Here is a 21,118-nt window from a genome sequence, read left to right as displayed (position 1 = left end):
GTTTTTACTTTGTTTCATCCCTAAGTATTCTTGATGCTGCATGATTGAGTGACACAATCTTGTATGATTTAACATAACTTGCTTCATAACTATGACAGAGTTCTAGCGAGTTAAATTCACTTGGTAGACACTACAGTTAGCTTCCCTTAAACCGGCACTATTAATTGAGAGTGAGGACTTTTCAAGGGTCTTAGGCGCTTTTTGGAGTTACGTGTTAGGATTGACAACCCTAACTTTGTAATCAACGTTTGTATCGCATGAGCATAAGCTAGCTGACTCGTCCTTTCAAAGTAAAAACTGTGCTAGGGTATTGTAGTTGGACATTTTGTATAACCATAACTGTGAACTCACATCCATGGGATTCCCTTATCTCTATCGTCTTTCTCCTTCTTTTATTTGCTTTTAGTTGGTCTATGCTTTTTATTGTTTTTAGTTTTCCAAAAGTTTTCAAAACCTACTTGTTTTTCCAGATAGTAATTGAGTCTTAGTAGAGGATAGACACTTTCTGTTTGTCTTCCCCGTGTTCGATATCCGGTACTAACCTTTAGCTATACTAAATATACTCTGTATACTTGCAGGTTTATTTAGTGCTAATAAAAAGTGCATCACTTGGCCAATCTCACAGATATCTCCGGGTCTCTATTTTCTAACAACCATTCAAAACTCAATGCTCCTATACTTGCCAGGAAAGAATCACGCACAGACAACTCTGTCAGAGAGGGTAAGTGGAGTTCCTTGCCGCATTTTACTTGCTTGCTATTGTCCTCCTTGTCATCTAAGGCGTCTTGAACCTTTTTTTGTGGTAATGCTTCATGTCTTCCATGAGCTAGTCAGTAAGCTCCACTCGCCAGCGTCGGTATACCACTCTATCCACCGGGGGGGTGGACTAGCTCACAGTGATAATCAGGGAGTTGTTGTTCTTGGTATTCCACACCTTCTAGAGAGATGTCGCTCTCTGACTCCGACTCTTCGCTGGAGGCTTACTCACTGTCACTAGTCCCCCTTAGGTGTGATGAGCTTCTCTGTTCTGGCTCCCGGATCACGACGCTGGTGTTGACCGTGTGTTGCTTCTTGGTACTTTGTTTCTTCTTAGCAGGGTTCTTCCCTTTCCGTTTCCTCTCCTGGAGGTACATATCTTCATCTTCTTCTCCCTTAGGCTTCTCCCCAGTGGATGTTGAACGCTCCTTCTGGGCAATAGGCTCGGTCACCACGCAGATAATGGTGTTGTCATATATTGGCTCATCATGACCTACTGACTTCGACGCGAGGTCCAGACCCTCAGCCACCTTATCAGTTTCTTCCTTCTGGTCATTCGGCGTTGGTAAGACCATCTCTGTTGTCGTTGGGCGTCCTCCTGGCCACTTGTCAAGGGCTCCTCCCCAGGCTTTGTAGGAGTAGCCCTATCATCTTCACAAGAGATCCCCACTGCGTCTGCTGTCATGTTTGCTTCTGTCTTTTTGGACGTCCATTTCCCTAGGCATCTTTGCGATTTTCTCTTTGGTTTTTGCCCTTCTGCCTTAGGGTCGTTCTTCAACACCAATCTCCTCTTGACTACCTTTGGTTTTGACATTGTTGGCACTATTGTCTCTGGCCCCTCGGGTTGCACTTTGGTCTCTTTCGGTTGTACTTCGACCTCCTCTTCTGTTTCTTTCTCACCTTCCCTTGCTTCTGACTGGGGGGTTGCTGACTTCGGCCTCTCCTCTTCGGTTTGCTTCTCATCCACCTCTTCTACTGGCTGGTGGACCACACATTCCGGCCCATTCGCTAATCCAGATACTTCACCTTCCGTTACTACCTGATATGTGAGGTCCAGACCCTCAGCCATCTCATCAATGTCTACTTCCCTCATGTTTACCCCATCTAAAATCGATTGGAATTCATCGTTAGTCATCAACCCTTGCTTCCTGGCCGTCTCGTTCAGATCTATCTCTTCCCTCTCTTCTCCTTGGGGTATGGTCTTCTGATATGCTCGGATTTTGCACTGTTTTAAGGCCATTATTTGGTCTGTTTTTAATGTCAAAGTTGCATTACATGTCCATTATTTGCATATTTCATCTATTTTGGTATTTTGACATGTTTTGTGAGAAATGTACATATTTGAGCCTAAAAAGGGAGTAAAAATGCAAAGTAGGAAATTTGGAGCTTCTCCGGCGACTGCCGACGCTTAGCGAAGACAAAGACACGCCCGACGACTGCTGGGAAGCGCCCGGCGACCTCCGGGAAGTGCGTGGCGACCGCCACAAAGAGTCAGAAGCTTCTGGACTACGCGCGGCGACCGCCGGCCAAGGTGCAGCAGCCCGCCACAAAAATGCGACACGCGACAGTTGTCTTCAAACTCAATTTTCCGGTGATAATAAAGTCCGATCGGAGCGTTCAATCGGAGTTCTGTGGAGAAAATTATGGCCGTTCTACCAAAGTCGCGCAAAGCTGTCAGTTGTAGTGTAGGCAGAAATTCAAGGAAGGAAAGAATATATTACCTTGTGAAACCAAATCTTTTCCTTAACCAATAGGGCGCGAAATTTACCTTCTCCAAACCCTTTTCAAGCCTATAAATACCCCATAACCTAATTCATATTACTCACCAATCTGAGAGCCTTAATATCATCCCCTACCTTACACATAAATTCCTCTATCTTCTACAAGGAGCTTAGAATTCAAGGGAGATCAATCAAGAGCAAGATTAAATCTTCCGGGTTTTATCTAGTTTTTTTTAGATTGAACATGTCTTATTTTGCTTATATTTATTTAGATTATCTTTATATGGATAGCTAAATTTATAGAATCCTAGGGATGAAAGTAATTGACTCTGTGTAGTTCTTTTTATTTTGTTTAATGTTCAGAACTCGTTTTACTTTAATTATTCCTTGGTTTATACTTAACTGCTTGGTTGTTACTTTGATTTTTGTTAATCTCTTGTCAGTGATGACTTTGAGTGGTTTATATTTTATGTGTCAATGCAATATTTGTGGCATGAGCGTTGATACACGATAGGAATAACTCCTAGTAGAGCTTGAGTCGGATGAACATAGAACTAAATAATTAGAATTACTAATGAGTTGATGAAATCACTACCCTAGGATTCCCTTGTCTCATCTGCTTTCGCAAACCAAGTTAACTGCGAAGCTATTTCACTTTTTTCATTTAATTGCTTTCTTTACTTGCTTTTATTTTCTGTTTTTCTTAGTTTAATCAAATCTCAACTGTGTCCAAATAGTATTTGAGACTTAGTATGTGGTAGACAGTTTGTAAATTTATTCCCCGTGTTCGATATCCCGGTACTGACCTTTAGCTATACTAGATCTACCCTATATACTTGCAGGTATTTTTAGTGCTAATAAAAAGTGCATCATCTTCGCGACCGGTGTTTCATCCAATTTGTCCTCCTCCCCTTCACTCTCCTTCCTTTCGCTTTCTTTCTCCTCTGTTTCTCCCATGTAAGGATCTTGGTAGGCGGAAAGGGGGATAACGTCGAGTGGTTCGATTTGTTGGTGTACTGGGGAAGGGTTCGAGGGTGCCGATGGAGCAGTTAAAATTGGAGAGGTTTTTTCGGATGTGGGGGTTGGGGAAATTTGGATGGTGGTAGGCGTGTTTTCGGTGGTCGGAATTTCTGGGGTCGGGGTAGGGATCGCCGGTATTCCTCCGGTTTGGCTAAATCCCGCCAAGGTTTCCGCCCAGTCTCTATTCGGATCTTACTACCTGAGATACGCCGACAGTGCGTCTAATGGGACCATCGCCGGAATTTGTGGCGTCGGCGTTGGCTGAGACTGCTGAGGGCTTGGCGGCTGCTCCTCCACGATTGCTCGGTCGTCTTGGTGTTTTTGCCGGTAGTAGAGGGTAGTTTGTGGGTTACTTTCTTCTTTCCCATGGATTGAATCGGGGGTGGTTCTCTGTTTCCGGTGGCAGTTTGGGTGGTGATTTCCGGTGGTTATCGAGAGTGGTTACTTTTGGGGTGTGATAATGCAGGTAAGGGTTTGTAAAGTAAAGGGGAATAGGCGGTTGGGGTTTTTATAGAGGGGTGAGTGGTTGCACTATTTATTAGCACTAAAAATACCTGCAAGTATACAGGGTAGATCTAGTATAGCTAAAGGTCAGTACCGAGTTGTCGAACACGGGGAATAAGATCATCAATTGGCTATCTTCTACTAAGCTTCTTTTACTGTTTGGAGATCAGAGAATTTTGCGAAATCAATTAAACTAAAAACAGAAAGTGGATGGATGTAGCACAAACTAGAGATCGAATAAATGAGATAAGAGAATTCCAGGGATGTGCGTTCACAACCATGGTTATACAAATTCCTTCTACAATACCCTAGCACAGTCTATACTTCGATAGGATGAGTCACACAAGGTATGCCCATGCGGTACAAGTGTAGATTACTAACAATAGGGTTGTCAATCCTAGATTCGTAACTCCTGAAAGCTCTCAAGACCCTTGAAAAGTCCTCACTCTCAATTAATAGTGTCATTTTAAGGGAAGCTAATTGTAATGTCTATTAAGTAGATCAGCATCGGATGTGTCACTCAAACATGCAGTATTACGGAACAACTTAAGGAAGAAACGAAGTATAAAAAAAATGGATATTAAACAGAAAACGGAATAGTATAAACCAAAAGTATGTTACTAACACATTCCTATACTCCTAAGAATTTAGTTACACATGATAGAATTATCTAAAAACATAGTTTGAAGGGAAAACAATGTAAACATAAGAACTAAAGTGATAAAACCCAAAGGTAGAATCTTGTAGCCTTGATCTTCACTTGACTTCGTCTTCAACCTTTTGCACGGTGATGAACTCTCAAATATTTTCGCTCTAAAATTGTGAAGCAAAGAGTGTAGGTAGTTGTTGTTGAATGAAGAGGTATAAGGGAGTATATATAGAGAGTAAGTCGAATCCTATGGAGGATAAGAAAAGATTGGCTAATCTTGGTAAAATTAAAAGAAAATCTGATTAAATTCGTGCACCGCCTTCTCGCAGCGGAGCGTTGCGCCTTGGCCAGCGGTCGCTGTGGGTTGTCCGAAGCCTCTGCGAATTTGGGTAGCGGTTGCTGCACATCTTGCAGCGGCGCTGCAAATTAGTCCAGTGGCTACTAGATTCTCTCGAGCGGTCGCTACACATGCCCCAGCGGGTCCCTGGGCATCTTCAGACTTTTTAGCACAACTTTTCCGGAGCGGACTGCTTCAAGCATAGCGGTCGCTGTGGGCCAGCGCTTGATGCGACACACGCAGCGGGACGCTGGGCGTCTTGAACGCTCCAGAATTCCATCTTCGACTTTTTCCTCTCTTTTTGGCTCACATATGCACAATTCTCACAAAACATGTCAAAATACTAAAATAGATAAAATATACGAAATATAGACATGAATCATGGCTTAGACACTAAAAACAGACCAAATAAGGGTTCTAAAATAGTTCAAAATCCGCGCGTATCAGTGAGCAGTTAAGGGTTTTGACCGGTTGTAGGCGGTTCCAGGTCGCGACGCTTCGGTGGGAGGCGGTTGAGAGCTCTCGCTGCTGATTGGACGTCTCCTGTCACATTTCTGCTCCAAGCGCCCTCCTAGTCGCTATCCTCGCATGCAAAGCTGCACCAATACGCTAAAATTCAAACTTCCACTTAATATCTCCCCCTAAATTAACTAAAAAGGGAAATAAAGTAATAAAAGGACACTTGAATATAAATTAGAGCTTCATCAAAATGGAATTCTCGTGGTCAGTACGCACTCTAAATTAATATTTAAGGTCCGAAATTTTTTTTGGGATTTTTAAAATTTTCCTACCTTCTTATATTAAACTTAATTACTAGGTATTTACAATATATACACTATTCCTTAGGGTATTTGAAATTCTACCTAGTCAGTACGCACAGCCATATCTAAAGAAAATTTTCCAGGTGGAATTCCAAACCCCTATCCTACTAATCATTAGGTGACATTAAAATGTAGTGGAATTTCTTCCACTACAGACATCTCTGCATTTTCCCTATATATGTTTAGCCTATGCCCGTTTACGACAAAAGGTTCAGAGTTAGGGATACTCCCTGAAATCTCGACCGCTCCATTAGAACGAAGTGCGGTAATGATGTTAAGGTCCCGCCCACTTTGATTTGAGTTTCCAGACATTTACTTCAGTCTTGACTGGAAGAGTAGTACTTTCTGTCCAACTTGGAGATCCTTGGTCCTCAGATTCTTGTCGTGCCACATCTTAGTCTTTTCTTTGTACCACATGGCTGAGTCGGATGACTCCAATCTGAGTTCTTCCAGCTCCTGTAGCTGCAGCTTCCTTTCCTGCTCACAGGCTCTAGCATCCATGTTAACTTGTTGAACTGCGCAGTACGCTCGGTGTTCGATTCCAACTGGTAAGTGGCACATTTTTCCAAAGACAATGCGGTACGGGGACATCCCTATCGGTGTCTTGTAGGCTGTTTGATACGCCCACAGAGCATCTTCTAACCTCGTACTCCAATCCTTCTGGAAGGGTTGACTGTGTTCTCCAAGATGCTCTTTATCTCTCTGTTAGAGATCTTAGCTTGTCTGTTGGCTTGCGGGTGGTAGGGGCTAGATAGTCGGTGATGGACCCTGTACTTTTTCATCAATGCTTCAATTGTACGGTTGCAAAAATGATTTCCTTGATCGGATATGATCACCCTTGGCACTCTGAATCGGCTGAATATATGACTCTTCAGGAACTTAGCAACCTCCTTGGATTCACAAGTGCTTGTGGTCTTGGCTTCGATCCACTTTGATACGTAGTCGACTGCTACCAGGATGTATGAATTTCCGTAAGATAAAGGAAAAGGACCCATGAAATCCATTCCCCAAACGTCGAACACTTCACAAACAATCACTGGGACTTGTGGCATTTCATCTTTTGCGGAGATCCCAGCGGTCAGTTGGTAACGGTCACAGCTTTTGCAAAATTCGTATGCATCTCTGTTTAAAGTTGACCAGTAGAATCCGCTGTCCAGCACCTTCCTTGCTGTTTTCCTGGGTCCGAAGTGCCCTCCACATGCCAAAGAGTGGCAGTGCATCAGTACATCTCTTTGCTCCAAGTCAGGAACACACCTCCTTATAACTTGATTGACTCCTACCTTCCATAGGTATGGGTCGTCCCAAAAATAATACTTCGCTTCACTTTTAATCTTCATTCTTTGAGCCTTTGTAATGTTTGGCACTCCTGGAAGCTCTCCTGTTACTAGGTAGTTGGCTAGGTTTGCAAACCAGGGATCTTGCCCTACCTTCTCCTTACCCTTGGTACTTGTATCCTGGCCAATAAGCTTCATTACTTCTTCCCAATCAATCTTCCTTGCGGAAAAAATTACTTCACACAAGTGTCCTCTGGGAATCGGTCTTGCACATCCTCGCTATTTCCATCCTGCACTATTCTACTCAAATGGTCTGCTACTTTGTTCTTGACTCCCTTCTTGTCTTCCACTTCCCAATCGAATTTTTGCAATAGGAGTACCCATCGGATTAGTCGAGGCTTTGATTCCTTCTTGGCAATGACATACTTAATGGCCGCATGGTCAGTATAGACGATGACCTTGGATCCTAACAAGTACTGTTGGAACTTCTCGAATGAATACACCACAACCAACATCTCTTTTTTAGTGGTATCATAATTCTGTTGGGCCTGATTTAGTGTCTTCGATGCATAGAATATCACATACCTCATCCCTTCAATCTTCTGACCCAGTACGGCTCCTACTACATAATCGCTAGCATCACACATCACTTCGAAAGGGTGATCCCAGTTGGGAGCCCGGATGATTGGTGCAGATATCAACTTTTCCTTGAAAAGGTTAAAGGCAGCCTTACAATGCTCGTCAAAGATGAATTCCACCTCGTTCTGAAGGAGTCTGGTGAGAGGTTGGGCGATGTTGGCGAAGTTCTTGATAAATCTTTGATAAAACCTAGCATGCCCCAGAAAACCTCTTATCCCCTTCTGGTCAGTAGAGAAATGTAGCTTGGATATGACGTCCACCTTGGCTTGATCCACCTGAATCCCTCTTTCTGACACCACGTGCCCCAAAACAATTCTTTCAGTAACCATAAAATGACATTTTTCGAAATTCAAGACCAGACTCTTTGTTTGGCATCACTCCAGAACTACGTCCAAATGTTGTAAGCACGAGTCGAAAGAATCTCCGTAGACTGTGAAATCAAACATGATGATCTCTATGCATTCTTCTATCAGATCTGAGAATATGCTCATCATGCACCGTTGGAATGTACCCGAGGTGTTGCATAAGCCGAAGGGCATGCGTCTGTACGCATAAGTTCCAAATGGGCAGGTAAAGGTGGTCTTATCCCGATCTTCGGGGTTCACGTAAATTTGGAAGTAACCGTTGTACCCATCCAAAAAACAGAAGTACTTCCTCTAAGCCAGTCGCTCCAGCATTTGATCGATGAACGGCAAGAGGAAGTGGTCCTTCCTAGTCGTTGTGTTCAGTTTGCGGTAGTCTATACACATTCGCCAACTAGTGACTAGTCTGGTGGGTAGGGCTGGCAATTTTTGGCACGACACGAACCCGCACGAAATTAATGGGTGTGTCAAAGCTTATTGGGTTCGTGTCCTTATCGTGTCGACACGATAAGGACACGAAAACTTCGTGTCGTGTTCGTGTCGTATCATGTCGTGTTCGTGTTACACGTTAAGAAATAAGATTTATATAGTATAATATTATTAATATTATTTTATTTATTTTAAAATTTTAAATTTTAAAATTTTAAAATTAAAATTTAAGATTTAATATTAGAAATAATATTTATATATTATAATATTATTATTATAGTGTCGTTATTGTGGCTGTCATATATGTGTCGTTATCGTGTTGTGTTGACCCGAAGTGGTTCGTGTCGTGTTCGTCTCTAAGGGTAGCGGGTCATGTCCGTGTTCGTGTTTAGAGTTTTCTTAACGGTGCGTGTTCATGTTTGTTGTTATTGTGTCGTGTCGTTATCGTGTCGACACGATAACGACACAACACACACGATTTGCCACCCCTACTGGTGGGTACCAACTCATTCCTCTCATTCTGAACCACCTTGATAACTTCAAGATCACCTTTAGTATCTCCTCTCGCATATTGGGGTTCACCTTCCTCTGCGAGTTCCGATGTGCCTTGGCTCCTTCTTCCAACCTAATATGATGCATGCAGACATCTGGACTTATCCCCACCAAATCCGTAAGGCTCCATCCAATCGCCATTTTATTTTTACTCAGCACGGTCAGTAGCCTTGCCTTTTGTTCTTTAATTAGCCCGCTATTGATGATCACAGGGAATGAGTCTTCCTCCCCGAGGTAGGCGTACTTTAGGTTTGCTAGTAACTTCTTCAATACGACACTTTGATGTTTTGATATGGACAGATTGGGGGTCCGTCTAACCCTAAACCCTAAACCCTAAAGAAGCCTTGACATCGGAAGTAGTCTTAGAAGTTAGGGGAAACGCTAAAAGTCAGTAAAAATACTTAGAAGGCATGTTAAACTCCCAGAAGTTAGAGATAAATACACGTAAAACAAGAGGAAAGACCTATAAGTTGTAGTAAGGCAAAAATTGAGTATAAAGACCTGGAAGACAGTAGAAACAAGCCTAGAAGTCAATAAATGTTTTAGAAGTCTGGAGAAAAGGCACATGTCAGTGGAAAATTCCTACAAGTCAAGGAAAAGTCCCGGAAGAAGCTAGTGAGAAAACCACGTAAGATAGGAGTATACAATCAAACTATGCGGAAATGGCCGAAGTGAGTACAAGTATTAGGAAGACATACCAAAGAAGCCTTGACATCGGAAGGAGTCCTATAAGTTACGGGAAAAGCTAAAAGTCAGTAAAAATACTTAGAAGGCAGGTAAAACTCCCAGAAGTCAGAGAGAAATACACGTAAAATAGGAGGAAAGACCTATAAATTGTAGATAAGGCAAAAATTGAGTATAAAGAGCTAGAAGACAGTAGAAATAATCCTAGAAGTCGATAAATGTCCTAGAAATAAGCTCCTTGAAACGAGTCTAAACTTTCAATGAAAAATAAATAAATTCCATGATATGAGTATAAACTATCAATGATGAATTGAAGAAGCTCTATGATGCGAGCATAAACTGTTAATGGAAATTGAAGAACTCTTAAATACAAGTATAAACTATTTATCAAACTAAAGATCGTGCAAGTTAAGTGTCAAAAAACTCGATACTCAACTTGAGGGGGAGTGTTGGAATGGAGAAATAAATTTATTGGAGAACAAGAAATCAATTTATTAGAGACTGCATGCACAGAAAGGAATAACAAATTTCCTAGGTCCAGCGAATCCACTAGATCGCAGGGTCTAGGAACTCACGGAACGTTGGAAGATCTCGGTCGTTGGACACACAGAATATCGCTTCAAAACCCTCAACCGCGTATACTAAAATTAGCATGGGATCGATCCCACAGAGATGAATGCGCAATTAAACATGCTCAAGGATTCGGGACTATATTTTTTTGGGGGGTTGGCTGTTGCCATGCATTTTTGGGTTAAGAAAATTAAACTAAACTTGGAGTTGAAATCTGCTACGCTAACCACTAGATCTAGGCAGAACGGAAATCATGCATGTAAATTGGAAAACGAGACAATCACTAGATCTAAGAAACTATTTTCTAAATTACCTAGACCTGGGAAATGAACTGACAGTGGGGACCATTTGCTGAAAAGGTAAAGTACGGATGAAAAGCTGAAAAACAACTAACTAAAGTACCAACTAACAGCGACATCATCTTCTCCAATCAATTTGCATAAAAATTTCAGTAGAAACAGAGATGGAACGCGAATCGGAAACGAAACAGACTGAAATTTAAAACAATTAAATGAAGAACAATTTAGAACTAAGCAGATCTGCGACTGCTAGACGAAGTAAAATGAAAAGAGAGCAAAAAGTTCGAAATCCATGCACAACTTGATTCCCCTGTTCAGATCCAACTTTGAATGCTAAATCCACTCCGGATCCAAGCATCCTACACAAACTCCAACTAAAAGTATACCCATGGCTACAGATTCGCCAAACAACTACCGATCAACAACAACAATTCAGATCCACAACCTATTTCCCAGATCAAGCACAGAATTATCCAAAATAGAGAATAACATTCAACTGTCGAAATAAAACCTCAAACAAAAACTCAGAATCAACATAAATCAACACAAAATAAACACCATCATGACATAAACCAAATGCATAGATAACGGTAATAGCAACAACCAAATCGACTTCCAAAACGTTGAAGTTCGACGGAATAAAAGTGCAAAAAATGAATGTAAACTGATTGTTTCATCGCCCTCCGCGAGGACGGTGTTACGACTAACTTTTGCCGAAGATGAACCCCTATAAACCTTTAACACCCCAGAATTCTCATTTTTCCCAAGTGTGTGTGTGAGTGTGTGAGCTGAGAGCAAAATCATGTATATGGCGTGTGCTGCATGCTCCTTTATTATAGGCGTTGAAGTGGGTCCAGCGAGGTATGAATAGTCTTTGTTGCCCTCAGCTGTTGACTTCCTTCGTCTAGCCATTTTTTCTCTTCAACTCTGCTCACTTTCCTTCATTTTCCTTTGCTAGTCCATTGCCTCCAGCTCTTCCTGGATCTAGTGATTCCTTCACACACCTGGCTTAAAACTGCGTTAGACCCAGTAAAATAAAGTATTTTTCACCACATAACCGATGCATGAAATTAGCCTTATCACATATATAGCTAGAACTAGAGCCTATAAATGGTTGTGTAACCACTAAGAGAAATAATTCGAATCAATCACAATGTAGTCTTTACAGTTCTCATCGTCTTTCACTTTTTGCACTATTCTTTTATTTTCTGCATTTTACCTTTTATTTGCTCGAGGGATCAGCTGACAAAAATGTAACTATGGTAGTCAAATCGAAGATTTTTAAATGTGTGTTATACAAGTTAAGTATCACTGATTATTTTAGTTCAAATTCTGCAACTGTCTATGATACGCTCGAATATTGTACTGTGTTAAGGCTATTATTGGTCCGTTTTGAGTGTCAAAGTTGCATTACATGTCCATTTATTTGCATATTTTATCTATTTTGGTATTTTGACAAGTGGATTCAAGAGAAGATCGAGACTACAAGATTCAACCTTTGCGTTCTATTGCTTTAGTTCTTATTTTTTTTATATGTTTTCCCTACAAACTATGTGTTTCCGTCAGTTTTGACTGCACTGCGTAATGTTCGTAGAATAGTCATATCTTTCACAACATAACTCCGATTGAGACGTTCAACGTATCCATGCGAAGCTATTTCGAAGAGAAAGAGAATAGTATGCATTTAATCACTGATTGGACTCCAAAACTTCCAGGAAACTCGGCTTGAATTGAGGTTGAAGCACCTTGGCTCTTTTGCACCTTTTTTAGCCTTTTTTCTATTATTTCTCAACAAACACGTCAAAATAACAAAACGCATAACATATGCAATTTAAGAACATAATTGCATGATTGAAATTTAAAAGAAACCAAATCTAGATCTATGCAAAATCAGTGTTTTGTCAATATAGACGTAAATTATAAATCATGGTGTGAGTCTTTCTTATAGAATATGTAATTATCCTATGTAATTATGATAAACATGCACAATGCAAATAATTCATACTTAAAGATAGGACTGAAAATTTTTGACACGACATGATAATCCGATACGAATCTGCACGAAATTATTATGTTGGGGTTAAGTCTTATTGGGTCTGTGTCCTTATCGGGTTGACCCATTAAGAACACGATAATTTCGGGTTGGGTTCGGGTCGGATACGGGTAACCCATTAAGAAATAATATTATTATTTTTATTATTATTTTAAAAAATATATGTTATTTTAATTTTTTTAATTTCTTATAAATTAGGTTTAAATAGTATAAAATGAATTTTAATTGTGTAAATTAGGTTAAAAATTAAGGTTTAATCGTGTAATATCATATTTTAATTGTGAAATATCAGGTTCGAGTCGTTATCGTGTCGTGTCAACCCATATTATATCGTGCCGATAACGGATTCGTGTTGGGTGCGGGTCGTGTTCGGATTTGAAGGTAGCAGGCTGGGTTAGGCCTTATTGGATTGAGTAATAACGATCCAATCCGCATTAAAGAATATAAATTTTGATTGAGCAAAATTTTTATAGAAAGGCAGACAGATTTATAGAAATCTGTGATTTGAGTGATTCTCACACACAAGAGAGTTTTAAAGTGTGGGAAGAGAATTTCAGAGAAAAATTATCTATTTTGGTGTGATAGAGAAAAATTATTCATTTTAGGAGTTATTGGTTAAAGTGTTTAATTGGAGAGAGAAGATGGATGTAAGTATTAAAGTAGAGAGATAAAGAAAGATGAATATTTTAATAGGAGTGGGAAAAAATGGTTGAATATATTAATTGGAGAAAGAAAGTTACCAAAAAAGGAAATGTGTCATCTTAGTTGGGACAAACTAAAAAGGAAAACGTGTCATCTTAAGCGGGACGGAGGAAGTATGAATATTTTGTGAGGGGGGTTGTTTCAGTCGCTCAATTAGCATGGACAAAATGTATAAATTCAAAATATAAATTTAATAAAAAATAGAATATAATATCAATGTCAAAAAATCATTTTCCATAATATTTTTATCCATGGTGGATGGGTTTTCTTCTTTTTCTAATAACTTTCCTGTATTTTAATTATATTTATTGTTTTTATTTTGATAGTGCGCTCATGAATTTATAATGGATAGAACGTCCAAATATTTTGGTGGTGGAACTTGATGTTTTGATTATTGAAAGTCAACTTTAGCGGGAATCTAATTTTGGTGTGCCCATTTCTTCAATGTTTTACCTAAGCCTGTCAAATTGGGTACCCGCGGATACCCGTTCCGAAATTTTCAGGTATCCGATTCCGAAATTCTCAAAATCCAATACCCGATGCCCGATCCGAATTTGATTTCGGATACCCGGATACCCGACTCGGGTATCCAATCCCAAAAAATCGGGTATCCAGTCCTAATTGTGATTTTGATTTGTTTTTTATTTTTATTTTTTTAAATTAACTACAAACTTTTAGAATTTGTTTGATATTTTATTTAATTCAAATTCAATACAAAGTTGAAGTACTACTGTTCAAGTAAAAATAACTACAAACTTTTAGAAATACAAAATTCTTATAGTAGCTCGAATTTAAGAGAAAATAACTACAAATTTTTAGGAATACAAAATTCTTGTAATAGTTCGAATTTAAAAGAAAATAACTACAAACTTTGAAAAATACAAAATTCATAAATTATACATATTAACATCTTTTATCCATCAACAATAAGTCAATAACCATCAAAATTCATAAGTTCAAACATTCATCCTTTATAAATTCACAATTCAATAATTCATAAGAATCAAGATCTAACAATAATTTCATCAAAAATTCAAAATATCAAAAGTCAATGAAATTAAAACATAATTAAAAAATTAAATTACATATCTTATACACTAACTATTAAGTACTATTACTTAAATTGTAGTTAAGAAATTAAATTACATTTTAATTATAATAAAAAGTAATTTATTAGTTTTAGAAAAAAAATCGGATAATTCGGGTATATCCGATCGAATATCGGGTAACCCGATACCCGATAATCCAAAATTCTCACTACCCGATCCCGATCTGATACCCGAAAAATCGGGTTTTGGATATCCAATTATTTGACTTTTTCGGGTTTGGATATCGGGTATCCAATACCCGATATCCATTTTGACAGGCCTAATTTTACTATTAATAGTCCATTACTACATAACAGTTGGAAACTTAAATTTTTAAATAGTATTCCATCTTTCGATTCAGATTTGTATTAGAAATGGGTCAGTCTCTCACCCCTTAAAATGAGACGGTTATCCACACCTCTTAAAATATTTTATGAGAGGAGGGTTATCCACATTTATATAGAGAAGCTAAGATCATCATCAAGTCGATGTGAGTCAAGATTTAAACCTTTTAACAATTTGAATTACGTCTCTTATTTCATGATGTTTCTCTGAGTGGTTTGGTTAATTTTTGCTTATTCGTTATTAATCAAATTACTAGTTTGTAAGTTTTGGATTTTGGAGTGAGAAATCTCCTCCAAATAATTGAAATTTGAAAACGTATACTCCCTTCATCTCATGTTATTTAAGGCGTTTCTTTTCGGCGCGAGATTTATAAAAGCTGTGTTCAGTGAGTTAAATAAAGTAGACGAGATAATAAAGTAAAAGAAAGAAGAGAGAGTAAGTAAAAAATAAAAATAAAAAATGTGAAATTAGATGTTTTGTTTTTAGTCAAAAAAGGAAATAACTCAAGTAACTTGGGATAATCCAAAAAAAAATATGACTCAAGTAACTTGGGACGGAGGGAGTACTGGGAGAGTAATGGGAGGTTAGTGGAAAATAATTGATGATTAAGGCGTGTGAACGAATAGAGAAGCGTGGAGAGTGGGGTTGAAAAAGAAACATTTATGTGTGTTGAAAACAACTACCACTCTCCTCCACTACTACTACTACTTTCTTCCTCCAAATTCTACAGGAAGAGAGATGGGCCTTACCAGAATAATGGCTGCCATCAGCAAGAAGAAGGCCTCTCGGGTAGCCGACGAGGAATTGGCAGCTGCCGGAGCTCCAAGATCAGCGTCCACCTGGAACCACGGGGCTTCTATCTTCTGCGCCATCCTGCTCGCTCCTTTCTCCCTATTCTCTTGCCTCTCCCGTCCCCGTATCAATGGCCCCGATGGCGTCTGGGCCTCCGCTGAAATGTCGCAGACCTCATCCGAGCTCACTCATCTCATGGTTCGTGACAGCTTGCGCTATGCCATCCTCATGTGATCTCACTTTTATATAGTATATACATATGTATATGTTGATGTTGCCCACACTAATAAGCCAGCTATTTTGTTTTTCTCTCTCTTTCTTCCCTAGCTAGCGTATCACTACTTTTGTGAAGTTCAAAAGATATTTTGTTGGCATATAATTTTGTGTTTGGTGTTCATATTCTTGCTATGATTGATCAATTTTTCTGAATTAAAGTGGAATTTGATATCTCCTTTCTTTTTTTACCTCGTGATTGAGATGCAAATCAAAAGATGAAAAAGGTCTGATTATTCAACTGCAACTTTGTATATTATTTATGTAGTTATGTAATGCTAATAACAATGAACATTAAGCCATAACTGTATAATAAAAGAATGCAACATTATGATATGAGTATCTATTTTATAGCAGAGATGGAGAGTAGTGATTTGTTGCATTGAGGTATGTAGAGAGTTTACAAGTAGTTTGACCTGAGATGGTCTAGTATATATTTGTTGCCTGTTAGGTGCTCTACAAGGCCTAGCATGGAGAGGAGAGGAAGTTATTGTTAGCTGAATACATATATGGATTGAGGAGAAAGGATGATGATGATGACGACGATGATGCTGTTTAGACACAAGTACCTTGAGTATAATGTCGACAATCATGAGAGCCGACGAGGAGGTGAGTTTCCCAGGTGTGGTTGAATGTGTGGACATCTGCATCTTCTTTGGTATACCCTACAAACCAACATTTCCTCTGAGGAAGTTTGGAGAGCTTCCTCACCAGAATAGCTCCTGCTTTTACTTAATAAATGTTAGAAGATGCTCAAATTTAAGATAAGAATGAAAGATAGTTGGATTGGTACCAGGTATTTTTGTATGAGATAAGGCAGCAGCAGCCAGCCATATACTTTCAGGATCCTGTGGCTGAAAGTCATATACTGTAAGAGGATAAGAGGAGGAAGAGGGTTTGGTGATGACCATGAAATGCTGCAAATCCCATAAATTGAGAGAGAAGAGTAGCTGAGCAGGTCCCTTCAAGGCCACTGCTGCTACGTATACTTCATCTCTGCTGCGGCACCTTGCACCAGAAAATGCCCTCGCCGCCCCCATCCCTGCTCCTATACTACCTCTTTTCCAAACCAAACCCTTCATATACATGTGGATGTGGTTGTAAATATTTCCTATCTACATATTCGTCCTTTTATACTTTTTTGGCTTTTTGCTCAATGTGTTTATCTCATAGTTTCTCTCTCTTTTAATTCAACCCTTGCCTATCATAGCATGTCCTAATATTAAGATCGTTCATATCACAAACGAGGTAGATGAGATTATTCAAGATTGATTTGATACAGTTACTTGCTTAGAACACAGACTTAGTTAGCAACTCAACATCCAAATTGCATGGAAAACAGCATGGACAGAACAAAATGAACTCCAATAAGTAAAGAAAATCGTCAAAAATTACAAGTATCCAAAACTCTACACAATCTCTGTCCTCCAACACAAAAAAATGTGTTCCTAGCAATTTGTCGGCCTTCCCACATCTCAATTCCTTGATTTCTGGTGACTTTTTACTTTGCCTTACTCAATATGTAATTCACCTAGATGGGGCAGGTTGGAACATCAAGAGTGATGCCAGCTTGAATTTGACCCCAGCCAATCAGACGCCAGTGCCTATCAATTCTTCTACTCAAAGCAATTTTTTCTCCTTTACTGGTGCACACAGGTGAAGTGAGCTGCAGTTTTGCAAACACATTCTTCACGGCAACAACACGAGCTCCAGTCGACATAGATCCTATGTTCAACATTAGCATCTCTCCCTTCGTCAGCTTTGTAACCTTACCCTGCCTCTCTGTGTCCTTTGTCCTGACACCCAACAGCCGCCTCAATAAAAAGAAATTAACCTGTGGGTTGAGCCCATGATAAGTTTACCAACAGCAACCAAATAGTCTCATCATGAAAAAAAAAAGCATAGAGCATTCACTTTCATTAAGCATGAATCTTAGGGCAAGTCGAGCATAACTCATAGCAAGAGCTGCCTTACCTCTAGTTCAACATATACTTCAGGTAGAGAACCAACTTCTCCAAGAACCTGGCCAACCAACCTGTCAGCACGAGTAAGTGTGGGGTCCATTGTCGTTCCAACTCCAATCAGGCCTCCAGGCACAGCAAATTGCAATTCATTCTGCTCAGCATACAAGGATACTATTCTGGAGTATATGGGGGTGCACTTGATGTTATCATTCTCATCTTTGACAACAATACCAGGACGGACTTCAATATACTGATTTACTTTCAAAACACCCTACAAGTAAAATTTAACGGCTTGGTTACACTGACACTTTAGATTACTATGAGAAAATAATGTCATAAGACAAATGTATAGGCTTGTATTAACACAAATGTGCATATGAAATTAGAACAGAGAAAATTGACAAGAGGCGGGACACACATTAACCTTCAAGAATAGTATTATCAACAAAGGTTTACATACAATCAGAACAGAGAAAAAAAATGGTATGAGACAAAAAATACAGATTCAACAGTTAAATGTAGAAAACTATACCTTAAGAATACTACCACCAGCAACTCCACCTTTAATTTCATCAACTTCAGACCCAGGCTTATTGACATCAAAAGACCTGATCACAATCATATTTGGTGGTGATATGAAGTTCCTCTCTGGGATTGGGATTTTTTTCACAATATATTCACATACAACATCAATGTTATATTTCAGCTGAGCAGATATTGGAACTACTGGCGCACCATCTGCAACAGTTCCCTGGGGAGAAAATTCGAAAAATGGTATTACTAAATGTGGTAGTAAGTAATCAACATTGCATAAGCAATACAAACTGACCTCAATGAACCTCTGAATGGCTTCATGCTGGTTGATGGCAACATTTTCTTGAACAAGATCAACTTTATTTTGAAGTATTATGATATGTTGGAGACGCATGATTTCCACAGCAGCTAAATGTTCTGATGTCTGAGGTTGAGGACAACTCTCATTGGCAGCTATTAAAAGTAACGCTCCATCCATAATTGCTGCTCCATTTAGCATTGTAGCCATGAGAATGTCATGACCCTGTGGACAAATATGACAGTCCAAGTGTTAGTTATGATGACAAAGATATACATATATAGTGAAGCCAGACAAAGAAAATTAAGGCCAATATCAGCACAATAAGTGTAAGAAAGATCCATGAGAAGTATAGGACTATGAAAGTCCTACTCTAAACATAGTCAAGAAAAGCCATGTGACCAAAAAAAGTTGCAAGAGCAACCTTACCGGACAATCAACAAAAGATACATGTCTAAGGAGGTTCATCCTACAGTTCTCAAACCCCGGGACATCACACATCGGACTATCTTCTTTCCCACTACCATAAGCCCTGAGCAAAAAATCATAGTTAGCAACAAACCAAGAAATGTGGCACAGCAATAAGAGACCTAGATCCAATCTTACTTGTAACACATAGGCCGAGGGCATCGATCCTCTACACACTTATATATCTTGGCATTAGCATAACCAAGCTTGATAGTAATATTACGTTCCAGTTCATTTTTGAAGCGAACAGTCTGCAAAAGGCATTCAAGAAGTAAACCTCATTTACCTTAAAAATCTAAATATAAAACATTGCTCATCATGCATTCACTATATTTTTTTAGATTAACCATAAGGTCCAAAATGAACTTGACAAACCCAGCCATCATTTTAAAAATGTATGGATAAACAATATAAACCTTGATTATTCCTCCATAACCAAGCTTGATACTATTATACTTGATAGGATCTCATCGAAATCAATGAACATTTAATAGCAATACATAACAAATGCTTACCAAATTCATAAGTGAATGGATGTCTAAAACTATGAAGTAGATTACCTGAACACCAGAGATGGCCTTAACAACTGTTGATTTCCCGTGAGCCACATGGCCAATGGTGCCTGAAAGAGCAAGGGGAGTTATAAATGTTACCCCCCACACCAGCATGTATAAACACACACACAAAGGGGTAAAAACATGCAATGTTCTAAGGAAGCAAGCCAAAAGTATTGGTAATACGAGCTAACCAATGTTGATGGTGGCCTGGCGAGAAATAACCTCCGGAGAAAGTGGATTTAGTTTTGTTACATCCAGCTTGCTTAAATCCTGCTCCATCAAGCCCTTCCTCGACATCTTGGCAGCTGTTACTAGATTGATTCACTCAATATGAAAATGCAAATCTAGCAACGAGAAGAGAACGATACAGATTAACAGAGCTCCAAAAAGAGTCTTCTCATTACCATCAAACATAAGATGAGCCTATGTATGAGCGCATTGAAGGAACAAAATGTGGTTGGGGCTTAGGGAATTGGTTGAACTCAAATCAAGACGTATCCACCAAAGAAATGAAACAAGTACTATATGTTTTCCCTTTCATTTACGTATGAACTTGGAAAAAAACTATGAAAATTTTATCTTTTTGGATGATGTAGAAGAAATTAGTGATGAGCTTGACCCGATAACCCTCTTCCAAATCAAGGTAGATATATCCCAACTACAATAAATCCCTCGTCCTCGCCAGTCGGGTGTTTATAAACTATAATTACTTGTAGATGTATAAAGTTTCTTATGTAAAATGGCATATTTACCTCAGATTTTGTGAATCGCAGCTTTATCACCTATTCACGTAACAATTTCTTGTGTTGATAGGGAAGACGAAAATCGAAATGGAAGAGTAAACAAGAAGCGGCGCTGTCAAAGTGTAGGGTTTTTCTATTTTTTTATTTTTTTCATTTTTGAAGTTCGTTTTTTTTAATTTTAAATTTTTGAAGAGTAAAAGATTAATTTTGACCTAAGCATTTGACCAAAATATGAATTTGATACAAAACATTCATTTTTAAAAAATAAGTCCATAACAAATTAAATCTTTAGCGGAGTGGTCTTTTTTTACGATTCCGTAAACTAACAGTCATGAACACTGATTTAATTTTATTTTGGGCTTCTACCTTCTCCATTTAACTAAGTTGTACCCTTCGTCCCACTTTAGAAGTCTCATTTGAGTTCGACACGGATTTTAAGAAATGTAAAGGAAAGTTGGTAAAAAAAGATAGTGGAATGTGGATCATATTTTTAAATATAGTTTTACAACAAAAATGTGAATGGTAAAAGGTTACTTGAAGCGACCGCTGAAAGAAAGAACACGCCTGGTGATCGCTGGGTTGTGCGAAGTGACCGCTCCGGAAGATCCAGTAACTACAAGCGGAAACAAAGTGTAGCAACCGATGTTCAAGAAGCAAAACCCATTTAAATGTGATTTTGACCCA

At 39.0% G+C, this 21,118-nt stretch overlaps 4 protein-coding genes across 7 annotated transcripts; 1 reads left to right on the top strand and 3 right to left on the bottom strand.

The window, feature by feature from the left end:
- Positions 1-6,446: 6,446 nt before the first annotated feature.
- LOC148929830 (uncharacterized) lies at positions 6,447-7,280 on the bottom strand. The gene has a single exon (XM_089057048.1). It carries the CDS (start codon positions 7,278-7,280, stop codon positions 6,447-6,449), a length of 834 nt encoding a protein of 277 aa, XP_088913174.1.
- An 8,162-nt stretch (positions 7,281-15,442) lies between these two features.
- Positions 15,443-16,044, top strand: LOC148929829 (uncharacterized). Its single transcript, XM_089070240.1, has one exon. It carries the CDS (start codon positions 15,544-15,546, stop codon positions 15,829-15,831), a length of 288 nt encoding a protein of 95 aa, XP_088926366.1. The 5' UTR covers positions 15,443-15,543; the 3' UTR covers positions 15,832-16,044.
- Positions 16,045-16,158: 114 nt separating this feature from the next.
- Positions 16,159-16,967, bottom strand: LOC125194250 (PTB domain engulfment adapter). Its single transcript, XM_048092370.2, has 3 exons — positions 16,664-16,967; positions 16,440-16,592; positions 16,159-16,335 (listed from the first exon to the last, which is right to left on the bottom strand). Exons 1-3 carry the CDS (start codon positions 16,956-16,958, stop codon positions 16,271-16,273), a joined length of 513 nt encoding a protein of 170 aa, XP_047948327.1. The 5' UTR covers positions 16,959-16,967; the 3' UTR covers positions 16,159-16,270.
- A 249-nt stretch (positions 16,968-17,216) lies between these two features.
- Positions 17,217-20,568, bottom strand: LOC125194249 (eukaryotic translation initiation factor 2 subunit gamma-like). Of its 4 annotated transcripts, none has more exons than XM_048092367.2 (9): positions 20,444-20,568; positions 19,883-20,035; positions 19,695-19,756; positions 19,273-19,385; positions 19,096-19,198; positions 18,664-18,891; positions 18,367-18,585; positions 17,845-18,105; positions 17,217-17,704 (listed from the first exon to the last, which is right to left on the bottom strand). In XM_048092367.2, exons 2-9 carry the CDS (start codon positions 19,986-19,988, stop codon positions 17,402-17,404), a joined length of 1,395 nt encoding a protein of 464 aa, XP_047948324.1. In that variant the 5' UTR covers positions 19,989-20,035; positions 20,444-20,568; the 3' UTR covers positions 17,217-17,401. The 4 variants fall into 4 exon arrangements, with proteins under 4 accessions (XP_047948324.1, XP_047948325.1, XP_088926365.1 ...); XM_048092368.2 differs by having other exon boundaries at positions 19,883-19,996; positions 20,444-20,558; XM_089070239.1 differs by lacking the exon at positions 20,444-20,568 and adding an exon at positions 20,096-20,382 and having other exon boundaries at positions 19,883-20,002.
- Between the last annotated feature and the right edge of the window lie 550 nt (positions 20,569-21,118).

Source organism: Salvia hispanica, chromosome 4 (genome assembly GCF_029641045.1).
Source record: "Salvia hispanica isolate PSC_SH4W2 chromosome 4, Shi_PSC_v1, whole genome shotgun sequence".
NCBI lineage: Eukaryota > Viridiplantae > Streptophyta > Magnoliopsida > Lamiales > Lamiaceae > Salvia > Salvia hispanica.
The sequence above is the reverse complement of the archived record's forward strand: the minus strand, read 5'-3'. Positions and strand labels throughout refer to the sequence as shown.

What these genes read in the sequence shown, in the direction of transcription:
- LOC148929830 (XM_089057048.1), bottom strand. Translation starts at nt 7,280, where the DNA reads ATGAAGCTTATTGGCCAGGATACAAGTACCAAGGGTAAGGAGAAGGTA.
- LOC148929829 (XM_089070240.1), top strand. Translation starts at nt 15,544, where the DNA reads ATGGGCCTTACCAGAATAATGGCTGCCATCAGCAAGAAGAAGGCCTCT.
- LOC125194250 (XM_048092370.2), bottom strand. Translation starts at nt 16,958, where the DNA reads ATGTATATGAAGGGTTTGGTTTGGAAAAGAGGTAGTATAGGAGCAGGG. An exon ending in ATCTCATACAAAAATACCTG is followed by an intron (nt 16,593 to 16,663) that starts GTACCAATCCAA and finishes AAGTAAAAGCAG; the next exon opens with GAGCTATTCTGGTGAGGAAG. An exon ending in TTGTCGACATTATACTCAAG is followed by an intron (nt 16,336 to 16,439) that starts GTACTTGTGTCT and finishes TCTCCATGCTAG; the next exon opens with GCCTTGTAGAGCACCTAACA.
- LOC125194249 (XM_089070239.1), bottom strand. An exon ending in CCAGGCCACCATCAACATTG is followed by an intron (nt 19,757 to 19,882) that starts GTTAGCTCGTAT and finishes TTGCTCTTTCAG; the next exon opens with GCACCATTGGCCATGTGGCT. An exon ending in CCTCGGCCTATGTGTTACAA is followed by an intron (nt 19,199 to 19,272) that starts GTAAGATTGGAT and finishes TTTTTTGCTCAG; the next exon opens with GGCTTATGGTAGTGGGAAAG.